Source organism: Clupea harengus, chromosome 10 (assembly GCF_900700415.2).
Source record: "Clupea harengus chromosome 10, Ch_v2.0.2, whole genome shotgun sequence".
Lineage (NCBI taxonomy): Eukaryota > Metazoa > Chordata > Actinopteri > Clupeiformes > Clupeidae > Clupea > Clupea harengus.
In genome coordinates, this window is record NC_045161.1 from 29756257 (window position 1) to 29774204 (window position 17948).

Below are 17948 nucleotides of genomic sequence, written 5' to 3' on the forward strand. Positions count from 1 at the left end.
TTGAGTGCAGTGTGCTGAGTGCAGTGTGTTGAGTGCAGTGTGTTGAGTGCAGTGTGCTGAGTGCAGTGTGTTGAGTGCAGTGTGTTGAGTGCAGTGTGCTGAGTGCAGTGTGTTGAGTGCAGTGTGTTGAGTGCAGTGTGCTGAGTGCAGTGTGTTGAGTGCAGTGTTTTGAGTGCAGTGTGTTGAGTGCAGTGTTTTGAGTGCAGTGTGCTGAGTGCAGTGTGTTGAGTGCAGTGTGTTGAGTGCAGTGTGTTGAGTGCAGTGTGCTGAGTGCAGTGTGTTGAGTGCAGTGTGTTGAGTGCAGTGGTTACAGCAGATCAGAGCAGAGCAGAGAGCAAAGGCCCAGCCCTGGAAAGAAATGGAAACAACCACACACACACACACACACACACACACACACACACCACCTTCCTGTGTTTACGTGGTTAGAACAGGATGTGTGTGTGTGTATGTGTGTGTGTATGTGTGTGTGAGTGTGTGAGTGTGTGTGTGTGTGTGTGTGTGTGTGTGTGTGTGTGTGTGTGTGTGTGTGTGTGTGTGTGTGTGTGTGTGTGCATGTATAGTTATGTATTGGTGTCATTACAACACCATACGAGGGGTCCATTTTCTGGGGGTGAATTGATTGTGTGTGTGTTTAAGTGTGTATGTGTGGTTTTGTGGACACGCAAACATCAATTGAGATGGATCAATCAATCAAAGTAAGAGAACAGAACTATGAGAACAAAATAAGAGATTCAAAATCACAATCATATTCAAATCAAAATCCGATTCAACCCCTTCTCTTTGTTTATTTTCTCCTTCTTTAAGATTTGGGTTTTTCTCCTCTACAAAAGAGTTGGAAAGACTTAAAAGGAGTTTCACGGAGTGAACACGAGAAAAGATTAATGGCAAGCCACCTACTGAAGTCAACTTGAAAACAGTTGAGCAAGTGCGGTACGATCTCTCTTTCAATTTTTTTCCCAAGCTTGGAGAGGTTTTTATTTTATTTGATACCATAAAGTTCTGTTGGACTTTGGACTTGAAAACTACACTCAGTTACTATGACTGGTCCGCTGGACTTTATGAACTGAATAAATTGATTGAACTGATTAGCACCATCCTAGTTTATATTGAATATTGAAATCATAATGTCAGTTTAATATACTGTGGTGAATATCTAGTGATTTTATATGATTAATTATAATAGCAATCTTTATATGTGGATATATTTGAGTAACTTCCTTTACTGCTGATATTTAAATGTATAGTAATATATTTAATATGTTTCATTCATTCATTTATTTATTTATTTTATACTGAATAGACATATAATATGAATATAGGTCTGAACAGACTATTTTAACTATTGAATAACCTAACTGAAAATACAAATACACCAATCTCTTCTAAATCTGCACCTTTGTGCTACTATTGACATTCCCTACACCTCCATGGAACCTACTGGTCCAAAGGTATATTTAATCAGGTATTATTCAGGTAATTGATATGTAAAAAGTGAACAGCATTTGTCTAATAAGTTAATTTACTGGGGGATAGGATAGCACTCACGCGGAGAAAGGAACTAGAGTCAGCCTTCACATAACTGGCTCGTATATGCCATCACAACATTAGCACATTAGCTTGAGCAACTTAATTACTACTGATATAATAGATACAGGTCAGCACTTGGATAGTAAACTGTCTTTGACATCCCACCACACAAACCTAAAAGGAGCAGAAGCACTAGGGGGGTTTTCATGTCCCCCTTCAGGCTGAGAGGCTCTTTAGTGCTCCCACCACTAGGATCTCTGTCTGGGGGAACAGACTTCCTTAATCACTAGCATACGAGCATTCTGGAACACCACACAGAACCCTGGTGTTCTCTGGAACACAGATAATCCGGTGCTCCATTCAGTCCATGAAATTAAGTCAATGGCTTCCTTCACTCACTATCCTTCTGTACACATTGGATAGAAGTGTCTATTGTTATATTCCATGGAGTAAGGAAGTGGTTCATTATGTGGCAACATTTCTATTGTCCTGAGAAAAAAAACACACATACTAAAAAGTATACTGACATACTGAAATCTGAACAGCCTCACAGCATAGAAATAAATAAGCGTACAAGCTGGCTACATTTCGGGGACTGTGTAATAGAGTGCTCAGTCTAGACGAGCAACAAAGAACTATGAATCAAACCTATCATTTTTTACACAACTGCTTCTTTGTTGAACATGAACTAAAGGACTACAGATAGACACATCTAATACAGATGTCACTGTGTCCCACGCCACATGGTCTCTGCGTCAGTGACATCATCAGTGCATCCGAGCTGTATCACATTCCAGGAAATTGTTTCATGCAAAACATTTGTCCACCATTTCAATATTATCATCGCAGCTCCTGCATAGCTCAGCATTTTAGGAGACAGCAAACTGAACTTGAAATATCTGAGTGTTTTTCTAAGACTAGAAACTTCTGGAGAAGCAGTCTATCGGATCTCCACAGAACACTGCAACACAGGACGTCAGACATGGTGGAGATGCCTTGAGGCCAGCATGAAAAACAGGACTGGGGAAAATCATCGCAATGCTAACGTGAAAGATTCTGCATCAATGCAGGAAAATAAATAATCAATTTTTAAACAACAGCATTGAATAATACGTATGGCAGCATTATGAATTTAAACAACTCAATCAAATCCATGTCACTATGATGCAGTTGTAATAATGAATGAAAACTCAATTTACAAATGTCACTGGCAATAGCTTAACGTTACGGTACTGATACATGGCAGCGAAGCATGTTTAATGCTAGTAGCCTACTTGCCACTACTTCTTGCTGTGTCATATTAGTCAAATACAATCCACTGTTCTTTCATTGGGATAGGCCTACATATGTTTAATGTTTCAGTTTAAACTACCTTGTGGTATGGATAATCTTGTTTGATCTTATAAAAGCCACCTGTTTTTTATATGTCTGTTATGTAGGAGGGTAAGTGAATTACCCTGATGGCCCAATTGCTTTACTGTGAATATATATATATAGTTATATAAACTTTACTGTGAATATATATATATATATATATATATATATATATATATAGTTATAGAAACTTTACCGTGAATATATATATAGTTTATAGTACCGTAATTTTCGGACTATAAGCCGCTACTTTTTTCCCATGCTTTGAACCCCGCGGCTTAAACAATGACGCGGCTAATTTATGGATTATGATACCTGTGACTGTATACGGTGGCTTTGTGTTTACGGTGGCTTTGTGGAGCTAGGATGCTAGCATGGATGCAGCCGCATGGATGCTTAGCTCCACGCGATTTCTCAGTATCTCTCAATAACTTAACTAATGTCAAAATAACCACAGTCTACCGGCGTAGACAGAACACAACTCAAAACACTTTAGAAAATAAAAGTTAACTACAATACAAATCCAGTCTTTTCAAGTTCTTTAGCTCACTGGTTTCAAACAAGCGTCTTTCTTCTATCTCTCTGTCTTCAATCTAACGTTCTAGCTTCTGATTGACTCTTGCAACTGTGCTCTCTTAAAGCAACAGTGCACTTATCGTAACTGCCAAAACTAATAATATGCATCACTATTGTATTACTTTTGATATTCATTTTAGCCTGTGTAAAGTTCATTTGATTCAATGTACCGGTAGGCACCTGCGGCTTATAGACATGTGCGGCTTATTTACTGTATGTTAAAAATAATTCTTTTTCAAAAATTCAGTGGGTGAGGCTTATATTCAGGTGCGCTCAATAGTCCGGAAATTACGGTATATATACTGTAGTTATATAAACTTTACTATGAATATATATATAGTTTATAGTATATATAGTTATATAAACTTTACTATGAATATATATATAGTTTATAGTATATATAGTTATAGAAGAACAGGCTGGCCTCGCTTCTGACTCAACTAAATAAAAAAGAGAAAGGTCAGGCTTTGTGTGTGTGTGTGTGTGTGTGTGTGTGTGTGTGTGTGTGTGTGTGTGTATGTGTGCATGCATCCTCAAAAAACCACAATTTTACAATAGAGCGTTACTGGAAACTAAAGGAGCTGCACACCAAGTATAGAGACTCGGAGAAAAGCTATTGTGTGTGTGTGTGTGTGTTTGTGTGTGTGTGTGTGTTTGTGTGTGTGATTTTGAATGTGTGCATGCACGTGTCAGTTTTTTTGTTTGCTTTCTGTTGCTTCATCTCTCACGTGCACTTTCTGTCAAACACACACACACACACACACACACACACACACACACACACACACACACACACGCACACACACACACACACGCACACACACACACTCTCTCTCTCAAGCCCTCCTCCACACACATCATGTTCCTCTTCCACTTGCTTGTCTCCAGTCATTTACTGCTTAAATAAGCATGTTTCCTTCCCAGCACATGGCTGCAAACCACATTCATGCCCATATACGGAGCTGTCCTTTTCACAACCCCCCACTGACCAGATCTCATCTGCCTCCAGCAGCACCTCCAACCCCCCACTGACCAGATCTCATCTCCCCCAGGAGCACCTCCAACCCCCCCCCCCCCCTTACCAGATCTCATCTCCCCCAGGAGCACCTCCAATCCCCCCCACTGACCAGATCTCATCTCCCCCAGGAGCACCTCCAACCCAAGTGATCAGGGCTCCTGTCAGCCACAAAACATTCTGGAACCTAACCTACACAACAAGCCTACAGTGGCTGAGAGAGGCCAAACAGGACAGAATGCATTGGCTGATAAGCATCTGAATTATGCAGGAATGAAAACCCATCATCATGACAATCATGATAACTCCTGCAGAATCTACTTACAGTTTAGGTTCAATATTTAGCAGATGCTTTGTCCAAAGTGACTTACCTAACATATTTTAAAATGTATACCTTTAACAATGACAATTTAAAACATAATTTGCACAAAACTATTAAAACCAGTAGATTACAATAAAAAATATCAGTTATCACAGTAATGATAATGATAGTTGTGATGATGTAAAAATGTTGTAGGGGCATATAATAAATACATTAGCAGGAAAGATGGTTCTTTAAAGTTAAACTCTTAAAAAAGTTCTTATGAGAAACTGCATATCCGGAAGCCACAATCAACAAGCTTATCATCTACTTTTGAAACGTTACATCTGAAAAAGAGAAATTAAAGATAAGGAGAAGGAAACGCCTGAAGCGCAGCAGCTGATCGCAGGGAGTAGCTATATTGAGTCTTGGGAGAAGGAAATGGGGGTGACTTGATCAGCACCAAATGAATATTTGTTATTGCCAAGCATCGAGTCACCCTCCTTCTCTTTCTGCTTGCCTATGTAATGTATAATGTTTATGCAAATCTACACATTCATACCTAGGGTGGCTATAGATAGATCTGGGCATTCATTCACGTGTCTCTGTTTTAGCCCTCACATTCTTCCTCCCTCCTCTCACGCCTTCATGTCTCCCCCTGTGACTATGGCAGAGAAAGCCACAGGCTTCCAGGAAGGCCAAACCAGCGTTCCTTCCTCCTGGGACAAGCTCAGCCAGCGGGCAGGGAATCCCCGAGTGTTCTTTGGTAGGGAGGGGCGGCCGATCCCGCCGTCATTCACCAGAGATGTGTTCACACGAGACAGCCACTGAAACACTACACCGCTTCACTTCAGCTCCTCTCTACTCTCTACTGCCTGTTTTTCTTTGGACCTGTTTCCTCATTAGTGTCTTCCTGGTTTTCCGTGTTTACCTCGCGAGAAAATGACGGAAAGAAAAAGGAGCGGGGGTCATCACTGGAGGGGGATCAAATGGAATGAAGATATTTGGTGAGGTCTGTCTGTGTGTGTGTGTGTGTGTGTGTGTGTGTGTTCAGTGAGCGCTGAAATGAAATGCAGGGCCTCGCTCACAGGATCTCTGTCCGCCCTCCTGAATGACTGGAATTGATTCTTTTTCACTCCGGAGTCCTGAAATAACCTGAATGACCTCAGCTGACGGGAAGCTGCACTTCATTCCCAGCTGGAGTGATGAGCCATTTTCACTGATGAAGGGCCAGGGAAACAACACGAGCCAACCTTCTCTTGTGTCAACAGGTGAACATAAACGCACAGGCCTCGTTTATCACTTTTATGGCAAACATGTCAATGTTAGCCAAGGCGCAGTAGTTTAGCTACACATGCGAGAGTCCGTCGTGCCGGGGGTCACGCGCTCATTACTTAACCTTCTGCTGGCTCAACTCCCAAAGCCGCCACCAGTGGCAACATCCCATTACGTCTTCCTGTTACGCAGAGTTTGTTCCTCTTGGCTGGGTTGCGTTGGGGTACAGACCTCCCAGAAAGCTACATAAGGAGCAGCACTCTCTCCATCTCTGTGCATAGGGATAAACACCTCCCACAGCTGTCATGTGGGCACTTTTAAGTCCCGTCTCTGGAGCGCACTGCGGGCCGTCTGCCACCAGGCCATTCGATTCTTCCAGCCTGTGATCCCACATCCCCTCACCCCATAAACCCCATAAATCCCCACTGCTCTGAACCAGCACAGGAAGGAAGGGACACAGCGATCTGGAACCCCCACAAAAACTACATACCACGAATGGCCGTCTCTCATTTCCTTTTTATAAATGATTTATTTTAATATTTTTCAACCACCTTGGGTAGTCTGAGGCGTGCACAGGGAGATCGAGGGGAATGACAGGGGAAAAGATACAAAGAGTACGAGTTTTATCCATCGGAAAGGAAGAAGCCACCAGCCCCTTTGTGCTTTGACAGCACAAACTTCAAAAAGCCCATTGAGGGAAATGACAGCAGTGTCTGGTGGCACGGCAAGCTAAGACACCGCGAGACAGGAACCGAGCTGTGAGGTGTCAGAGATTACAAAAGTTACCTTACCGTAAGCCAGAGTGTGTGCATGCATGCATGTGTGTGCTTGCGTGCATGTGTGTGTCCCTAAAGAATGAGGAAAAGATGACACGCTAGTGAGGAAACCAGAGCTGTGTGGTGAAAATGCTGCTGATGAACACTGGCAAGCTGCCAGTGGAAGAATGGGCACAGGTCAGCATTAGCTGCCATAGCCTCCACAGGTGCAGCTACGGGCAGCTATGACACGACACTACCTCAGCCCCCGTCCCTTCCGCCTTATTCGCCCTGCTGGGGGAACATGAGCCTTAACCCTAACCCTAGATATTTAACCCTAACCCAATATATCTGACCCTAACCCTAACCCAAGATATCTAATAACAAGTCATTCCCTGCTCTCGTGCATTTAAACAAAACCATCTTATTCCTCCTGCTGCTGTTTACAATGCAAACATTTGACTGAACCGAGGGAGGCAGAACCCTGACTGACTGACTGACGGAATCGAAGGAGGCAGAACCCTGACCCCCAAGCCCAGGCTGCCCTCATGAGAGCCAAGCCACGGCGAGCCGCTCTGTTCCCGGAGCGCCTGAGGTACCGAACAGCACTTCCAGTAACTCACACGCCTCGTCTGCGGTGCCTCAGGGCCCCTGAATGATGCTGACTCCACGACTTCTGGGTTGCGTCGGAAACACAACAAAATATGTATTGAGCTGAAGTCCCACTTCTGTTCTTGTGGTTCTCCTCACTTACTGAAATTACAATTGACAGAATGACACCAAAAGGAAAACCAAACAAGGTGCAGTTGGCTTTAGAGGAGAAGTGGTGCAAAGTGGCTGTCATAGCCTTCAGTAAGTTCTATGACATTGCACAGGCCGTTTGTCAGTTCACTGACCACCACATTAATCAGCCCATTCAAACTCCCTGGGTTTTGTGTGAGGCCTTGGTCCTCATTAGCAAAATGCAGCGGAGAATGCTCTGTTGGCTGGGGGCAATAACTGAGTGAGAGGGAGCTTCCTGGACGCATGACGCTCTCTTCCTTACTGGAAGCCAGGGGTAATGAGCATGATTTGTCATGAACATCAGCCACAAGCTGACAAGCTGACTGGGATGACACAATCGCATTGTATCAAATCAGGTTGTTTCTTTTTTTCCTTTTGTCTTTGACAGCTATCTCATTACGTTTCACAAGATCATTCCTGAATAACTGCTCCTCTATACTGTAACAACAATAGGAGATTTGCCTTACTCTTCTACCCTTTTTCCTTTTCTTAAGTATTAAATAGAACTGTTTAAAACGTATTATTAGAGAATTCAGTCACAGGGAAAGTGTTATTCAAAACCAATTAGCAAGCAACCAGGATATTGGTCTATCAAACAAAGTAGCGTAAGAGGAAGCTAATAAAAAAAATTGCTCAAGGAAGCATTTACAAAAAAACAAAAGCTCGCTGCCAAGTTCTGTTGACAACATGTCAGCCCAGCCGTCAGCTACATAATTACTATTCAACCACTAAACTAAATACACCACACAAAAGTCAACAATGTATGAGGAAAAATTGGACCCAGTGATATAAGCATTTGAATACACCAAACTCATGGAACATGTGACATTCATCACTTCGGAGTTAAAATTTAAGAAAAGGGAAAACCAACAAATCAACCGAGCAGTTGAGCTACCTTGGGCAGTGGTCGTCCCAGCTGTGCGTAAAACTTAGTCCAAAGCGGCACGTCAGACATGAGTCCAAGAAGTCCAGGAGTGGGGGACACACAGGCGCACATAGAATCGCTCACGGTAGTTCACCTCCCGCATGAAAGACACACCGCAGCAGAACCTTCCATGTGCCGGGGCCAGCCAGCCGGCATAAGGGTGCCTCTCACAGCTGGAGCATTCCCGGGGAAAACAGGGTGTCGACACAGCACTTCCAAGGCTTCAGTCTTACCCTCTCTCTCTCTCTCTCTCTCTCTGGCGTGTGGGCAAACACACTTCACGCGCACACACTCACTCACACACACACACACAAACACAGAGAGACACGCGCGCACGCTTGACACACTTCCCCCGGCAGTGCTGAGCTTCTCTTCGGACACTGCGCAGCTCTCACACAACAGGTAGCGGTAGTCGCTGAGCTCCAGGCCAAGAGAAAGACCCCGTAGACTTCCTGCTTCTCCGAGAGGAGTGACAGGTATTTGCATGGAGGGTTAGTCATATTGATTGTGGTTAGTTGCTTAGTGCTAAAGGTGGCCCTGAGGGGAGGGGAGAGTGCGAGAGGAGGACAGGGAGGGAGGGGGGAGGGCAGAGGGGGAGGAGAGGAGGAGAGGAGGGAGGGGGCTGAGGGGAGGAGCTTTCAGGAAATGATGCTTTTGTTGGTAAGTGACTGGAGTTACTGGCAGTCAAGCCCTTTTTTACTGTACATGGTGTAACTCAACCGCATTTGTAGTGTAAACAGTGCTGCTCAGGCTGGTCCTCTCTCACACTGTGCTGTGCTGTGGCTGCCTTCACTGCTCTGTTTAATGCTATGGGTAGATTATTTTAATGATTATTATATTTAGTAGCTCCCTGCTGACTGGGTTATTTCTGTTATAGCTCCCTAACTCTCTCTCTCTCTCTTTCACCCTCTCTTTCTCTCCCCCCCACACACACACACACAGACGAGGATTAGCTTTCAGTCTGAGCTTCTTATGAATTGAAAACGATCTTGGCAATTAGTTTGGTGCGGAGGCAGTGTTAGAGCTAATAGCTGGGTGAATGAGTTGGTCCAACTGAAGATGGATCACACACACTAATTAGGAGACGCAGGAGCACAGATTCGTCACAGAAGACAGTTTAATACCCCCATAAAGCTCTGAAGACAGCCATTCGACCAGAGGACACAGTAACTACTGCGAGAGTGCTTATTATTTACACGTGTATACCCATTGCATGACTTCAATATCTGCTATTGATCACACTGCTTTGATAACTGAAGTTGTCTTTGAACAGGGGCACTGCCACATGTCAACCAAAAAAGCAGTTCTAAATACTTCTAAAGACAGTTTTATATTTCTTGATTAAAACCGTACTGGGGATGTAGCGGTGCATCTGACCTAACTACTGGCAACTTCCCACCTTAGTGGAGGACCTGAAATTGACTGAAAATGACTCAGTTACTAAAAACTAGATCACAGGCAAAGCCTGTAAGCAGAGCAAAACTAGTGCAACCAGGGCAGGTGGGTCTGTGTGGCAATCCCATATGGTATTTATGGTGTTGTTTATTTAAGTATATGGTACACACAGCGACACCCTAACCCAGTTACACAATCTGCAACTGAATTTCCCACCTACAAAAAGAGCACACAATAGAACACACAGTAGAACACAGGCCATAATCTTTCCATCACATTCCCAGCAACTAGTCAGAGAGACAGCTCAACCTGGGTGGACATATAGAATATGAGCCAGGTTATTAGCTGAGAGACAGACAGCTCAACCTGGGTGGACATATAGAATATGAGCCAGGTTATTAGCTGAGAGACAGACAGCTCAGCCTGGGTGGACATATAGAATATGAGCCAGGTTATTAGCTGAGAGAGAGACAGCTCAGCCTGGTTGGACATATAGAATATGAGCCAGGTTATTAGCTGAGAGACAGACAGCTCAGTCTGGTTGGACATATAGAATATGAGCCAGGTTATTAGCTGAGAGACAGACAGCTCAGCCTGGGTGGACATATAGAATATGAGCCAGGTTATTAGCTGAGAGAGAGACAGCTCAGCCTGGTTGGACATATAGAATATGAGCCAGGTTATTAGCTGAGAGAGAGAGACAGAGGAGGAAACAGGCCTGAGTCATAGTAATACTGTTAAGCAACTCTGAACAAAAACATATAAAGTGTTTTGTGTAAGATGGCATCAAAATCAGTCAATTACAAAAATGAAAGCAAAGAAGAGAAAATGGACTTGGAAAGAAGACAAACTGTAGAATAAAATACCAACAAGCCACCATTGTGTCAAGTGAAAAGAAAGAGAACGCACATTCATTCCTAAAGGGGGGTTCCTCCTAGGCCAGTCCCCTCACCTCAGTTGGGTTACTGGGCTGACGTACAAAAAACTGTTAAAAGACCTGAGTGATCTAGATGGAACATATCTACCAACCATATGAGTAAGATGGTAAGAGGGAAGACCACAGTCATTTGCAGACTGAGAGATAATTCTTCAGATCGATTCTGGAGAATTCAGGCAGAGATTGTTTTTTGAACATTTTGGGTATCTTTCAAAATGATCTTGGGCTAGGCAGATAAAAGTGCATTGCTTCAAAGTTGCAAATGCACCTATACACTGTTTACTGTCATGCACACTTGTGCGTCTGGGTGTATGTTTATGTGCGCACCACACACACACACACTGACGCACACCCTCAGAACACAGACTTATTTAACATTGTGAGACCAATACTAATTTAACCAATACTACAGAAGAGCAAAACGTTTTATGCCAAGTTGTACACCTTTAACTTCACCAATGCTGCACCTATCATTCAAAATGCACCTTTACAGACTAGACAGCAACTCCAGTCCCCTTCCCTTTGTCACTGAATTCTCCTAAAGTGATGTAAGATTTTCTTTCATAAGTCCTAGGTCATTGCAGACAGCGGTCTCCCCAACCGTAGCAATGAGCTTGTTTTTTGTTTTTTTAGACCACAGTGACAAGGAAAAGCTGTGATCCAACAGTGATTTACCGTACCTAACAAAACCACAGACTTCTGACTAGTGTTGTAACTTGTGATGTATACTGTGGTTGGAGATCTATACTGTGATATGTTATGAACTCTTGTTCGTGTATACTGAGTTGGAGATCTATACTGTGATATGTTATGAACTCTTGTTCATGTATACTGAGTTGGAGATCTATACTGTGATATGTTATGAACTCTTGTTCGTGTATACTGAGTTGGAGATCTATACTGTGATATGTTATGAACTCTTGGTCGTGTATACTGAGTTGGAGATCTATACTGTGATATGTTATGAACTCTTGTTCATGTATACTGAGTTGGAGATCTATACTGTGATATGTTATGAACTCTTGTTCATGTATACTGAGTTGGAGATCTATACTGTGATATGTTATGAACTCTTGTTCATGTATACTGAGTTGGAGATCTATACTGTGATATGTTATGACCTCTTGTTCGTGTTGGCTCTTAGCTGGGCTCTCTACAAGCCAGAGCAGGGAAGCACTGCAGAAAGGCAAATGTCCAGAGGAGTGACAATGCATCCTTTGTGGGTTTTGTATCTCGGTATCGAATATCTTTGTCTGCAATGACCAGGAATAGGTGTCTTCTGGGATCCCAGGCAGGAATAACTGGAATCACAAAACAGGAGAAAAACAAGGAAAACCACATCCGGGTGGAACTGATCACACTCATTGTCTCAGGAAACACAAAGCACATGCCTAAAGTGTTCGATGACCGTGGGAACACATCCCAAAATGGTATACTTTATGGATAACACAGGTACAAGACATGTCAATAACTCCTACGGTAATTAGGGACAGTCTAAGACGTCAAATAATACCAGGACTCCTGCCCATTTTCACATTCACGTTCATTTGATGGTTAGCACAGCAGGTCAAACAGGAGATGAACTATTGGAACTACACACCCACATGACCCAGCTCACTCACAGAGTCATGCCAACACAGGCAGCCCTACCTACACTTGGGTTAGAACAAACACAAGATCACTTCCAATCTACACAAAACCCATGAAAATGTCACTAATATGAAAGTGCAGAGACTTGGTGATGGTTTCATCAGGAAGAGCAAGCATTCCATGGAACTGCTGAGGAGGGCAGTTCACTGCTTTGTGTGTTTTGTCTCTGAATGTGTTTGCAGACAGAGTGTGTGTTTGTATGTGAGCACGACGTGTACAATAGGTTTGGGACTGGAGTAAATATGCCTAGGTGTGCTTGTCTGTGTGTGTGTGTGTGTGTGTGTGTGTGTGGGTGTGTGTGTCTGTGTGTGTGTGTGTGTGTGTGTGTGTGGGTGTGTGTGTGTGGGTGTGTGTGTCTGTGTGTGTGTGTGTGGGGGGGGGGGGGGTGTGTGTGTCTGTGTGTGTGTGTTTGTCTGTGTGTGTGTGTGTGTCTGTGTGTGTGTGTGTGTGTGTGTGTGTGGGTGTGTGTGTGTGTGTGTATGGGGGAGCACCAATGACGCTGGTGTGAGTCTTGTTGTATGAATGCATTCATGCATACACACACACATACATTCATTCACGCATACACACACACATTCATTCACGCAAACACACACACATACACTCATTCACGCATACACATACACACACACACTCATTCACGCAAACACACACACACTCACACACACACACACACACACACACACACACACACACACACAACACACACACACACTCATTCACGCATACACACACACACACACTCACACACACACACACACACACACACACACACACTCATTCACGCATACACACACACACACACTCACACACACACACACACACACACACACACACTCATTCACGCATACACACACACACACACTCATTCATTCTGTGGCAGCTTATGCGTCTGTTCTTGTAGTGGCTGTGGTTGTGTAGTAATTGCACACGCTCGCTCTTTTGCACGCATCAAAGTTTCCGTCACTCGACCACTATCGCCTGTCAACGTTCCAACTCTTTCTCCTCAAGCCTGCATAGGTGCTGAGAACACGCTAACCCCATCTAGCCCAGGCTGGGAAACCGAGACAGAGAAAGAGAGAGAGAGAGAGAGAGAGAGGAGAGAGAGAGAGAGAGAAAGAAAGAGAGACAGAGAGAAAGAAAGAGAGAGAGAGAGCTGCTGAAAGGCTGCTTATTGTTGTAGTCATTGAGGGTCCCTGTTGCCAGACTGCCTCTCTAGCCATGGGCTCACACAGGTTTGTGCAACTACACACGCTACATACTTCACTCGACAAACATCACTCTCAAACACTAACCTAAGAACATACACGCAACTACACACGCTACATACTACAAACATCACTCTCAAACACTAACCTAAGAACATACACACAACTACACACGCTACATACTTCACTCGACAAACATCACTCTCAAACACTAACCTCGTCTAGCGACACAGACACACAGACACAGACACACTCTAATAAACACAAACCCTTTCACAATCACCACAAGTCACCAGGCATCTAGTGACACAGACACGCAAACACAAACACCACAAACACAAACACAGACACACTCTAATAATCACAAACCCTATCACAATCACAATCACCACAAGTCACAAGCCATCTAGTGACACAGACACGCAAACACAGACACACAAACATACAAACACAGACACAAAAACACAGACACAGACACACTCTAATAATCTCAAACCCGACACAGACACACAGCATCATGACAACAGGCCCCTCATAATGTGAAATCAGGGCTTAAACCCTAACCCAAACCCAGGGCTTAAACACAGAAACTGACAACCTTCAAAGTTCACTACCCCTCTGTGTCCTTCAGGAGCAACAACACAACAAAATAACCTCCTGTCCCCTCCCTGTGTCACGCAGGGAGGGGACTCACCAACACCAAAGGTGTCTAACAAGCCAGACACAGTGACAGGCCTCCGCTCTCCATCTCTACTGCACACACTGTATTTATATATATATGTTTATCAGGACTGCTGCACACACTGTATTATATATATATGTATATCAGGACTGCTGCACACACTGTATTTATATATATATGTATATCAGGACTGCTGCACACACTGTATTTATATATATATGTATATCAGGACTGCTGCACACACTGTATTTATATATATATGTTTATCAGGACTGCTGCACACACTGTATTTATATATATATGTTTATCAGGACTGCTGCACACACCGTATTTATATATATATATGTTTATCAGGACTGCTGCACACACTGTATTTATATATATATGTATATCAGGACTGCTGCACACACTGTATTTATATATATATGTATATCAGGACTGCTGCACACACTGTATTTATATATATATATATATATATATATATGTATATCAGGACTACTGCACACACTGTATTTATATATATATATGTTTATCAGGACTGCTGCACACACTGTATTTATATATATATGTATATCAGGACTGCTGCACACACTGTATTTATATATATATATGTTTATCAGGACTGCTGCACACACTGTATTTATATATATATGTATATCAGGACTGCTGCACACACTGTATTTATATATATATGTATATCAGGACTGCTGCACACACTGTATTTATATATATATATGTTTATCAGGACTGCTGCACACACTGTATTTATATATATGTATATCAGGACTGCTGCACACACTGTATTTATATATATATGTATATCAGGACTGCTGCACACACTGTATTTATATACTGTATATATATATATATATATATATCAGGACTGCTGCACACACTGTATTTATATACTGTATATATATATCAGGACTGCTGCACACACCGTATTTATATACTGTATATATATATCAGGACTGCTGCACACACTGTATTTATATACTGTATATATATATATATATATATCAGGACTGCTGCACACACCGTATTTATATACTGTATATATATATCAGGACTGCTGCACACACTGTATTTATATACTGTATATATATATATATATATCAGGACTGCTGCACACACTGTATTTATATATATATATATATCAGGACTGCTGCATGAAGTCTGTGAGTTTGTGTGGCTTGAACTTCAGACATTTCTTTCTTAGTTTGCTAATCAGTTTCTTCTAAGATGGGCCTCTTTTACAACCCCTGTCCACTACATGATATCACTGCAACTAGACTGAGCACATTAGGCCAGGCCAGAGAGGATATGTGTCATTTATTAGCCATGACTTTGCTCCTTATTCACTGAAGTCAAATGAAAAATGCTACTCTATGCTACCCTATCATGTTCAATAGGCCTGGGGGAACAGGTTTATACAGATTTATACACAGATACAGATTTAATGCACAGTATTTTATTAGGTGTTATTCAGAAGGACACACCAATAAATACATACTTGACAAGGAAGATAAACCACTGGAGGAAATTGGATAACAGAAAGCATCTATCAACCAAAGGGTTGTGACTTTCAGTAATATTGTTCTGATTTAGGGCACTGCATCAGCTCTACGCCACATGCACGTCTGTAGTCTGTGGTTGAAGGGGGCCTTACACTGACAATGAAGTCTATGGTCACATGCAGTAGAACTTGACAATGTATCATGACCTAGCATGAGTTCAGCACACCCAATCCGTGGCCTTGGTTAAGCAAGCAAGGTCTGAAAGAATCCGAGCTACATGACCATGTCATGCGGAGTCACCGTGGAAACAGCTCCCCCCCCCCCCCCCCCCCCCCATGTGAACTTCTGGCTGCATCACGGTTTCATCTACATGTGGCTGAGGTCAGAAGGACTTCCCGACAGAGGGGAGCAGAAAAAAAAAGTTGAAAAAAAAAGGATGGAGAATCATCATCATCTGACAATGGGATGGAGAAAGTAAGAGACACAGAGAGAGAAAGACGGAGATAGAGGGGGCTGAGGCTGGAGAGGGAGAAAGAGAGGATGTGTCTGGAGAAAGTAAAGGTGCCGGTATGCTTGATGTATTGGTCGGTGACCTGTGAACCGAGAACTCAACACAGCGCCATTACCTTTAATGCGTTAGCTAGAGGTGCCATTACCTTTAATGCGTTAGCGAGAGGTGCCATTACCTTTAATGCGTTAGCGAGAGGTGCCGTTACCTTTAATCTGCTGCTAAGAAAAATACCATCTAAACTGCTGGAAGGTAATGTGCCCAGTTAGAAGAGGTAAGAGCAATAATAAGAGGTATGTTGCGTCCATGTTGCGTATTCTCTAGCCGCGCTACATGGACCAAAACGACACCAAAGTGTGCCAGCAGTAATGACGTCACTTTAGGTGCGGGACCCCGTACGCAAGGATGGCACTGGGGACTATGAACTCCCCTTAAAAGAGACAGAAGAAGAATAGAGAGAGAGGGAGAAGAAGAGAGAGAGGGAGAGAATAAGAGAGAGAGAGAAGAAGAGAGAGAGAGGGAGAAGAAGAGAGAAAGAAAGAGAGAGGGCTGTGGCAGGCCCCATGTGATGATCCCGATGGTCAGAAAGCTGGGAGATTAGTCACGACCCTGTGACTTACATTCCTCAGGCTTGCGTCGTGCCGATCATCTCTTCCTGGTACCAGCTAGCCACTAAGAAGTCAGCTGAAGCAAGCAGAGGGACATCCACACACAGACACACAGACACACAGGCAAACATACATGCACACATACACACACAGACACACAGGCAAACATACAAACAAACACCTATTGATAAACAAGTATGTACCTATCCATGCATACAAAAACAAACACCTTTTGAAAAACAAGTAAGCACACACCCATGCATACAAATACACATACACACACATGCAAACATACATACACAAATACGCACACATGTATGCACACATCCGGATGCCTACACAGGTGTTTACGGCATCCTCTGCATACCACACATAAACTCCAGTTTCAGTAAACAGCCCCTGTGATCAGTCAGACAGGCGAGTAGACCATGGGTTGTGGCATACACACACGTTCATCTCTCTCTCGGGGCTGATCCAGGACTGACCCTGTACCATTATTAGACAAAGACTACACAGACACAGGCCTGTCGCCCAGAGACCGAAGGTGAGGCAGCAACAATATCACTTCACATTTCCGAGCAGCACAGAGAAACAACAAAGCACAAAGGCTGAGTGGAGTTCATGACGTGTGAACACTCCCCCTCAAAACACATTCCACAGGTGTTACATCACCCCGGCCCAGTCGCTTTTGGCTTGTGTGTGCCCGTAAGACAGAGGGAGACGACTGAGACGTGGAGCCAGTCGAGCGCTGGCGCTCATCCGTGCCCACTGGCACTGCTTGCCTGCCTAGCCTGCCCCCTAGTGCCAGGGAGCCACACAGCATTCTGACCCTCTCCCCCCTGCAGACACCTGATGCCATACAGGAGTCAAAGGGGTTCGAACTCATCGTTAAACAGGACTGCTTGTCAT

The 17948-nt window shown here is 43.5% G+C and overlaps 1 protein-coding gene across 5 annotated transcripts in view; it reads right to left on the reverse strand.

Moving 5' to 3' along the window:
* Window positions 1-17948, reverse strand: part of si:ch73-63e15.2 (protein strawberry notch homolog 2) — a 66729-nt gene that overhangs the window by 21511 nt on the left and 27270 nt on the right. Inside the window, exon 1 of one of the 5 annotated variants that reach the window (XM_031574752.2) lies at window positions 8505-9027. The exons of the other annotated variants lie outside the window; for them this stretch is intronic. Coding sequence (XP_031430612.1) covers window positions 8505-8606 — 102 coding nt within the window. The 5' untranslated portion in view covers window positions 8607-9027. Of the gene's footprint in view, window positions 1-8504; window positions 9028-17948 lie in introns of those variants that run through there. 5 annotated transcript variants of the gene reach the window in all.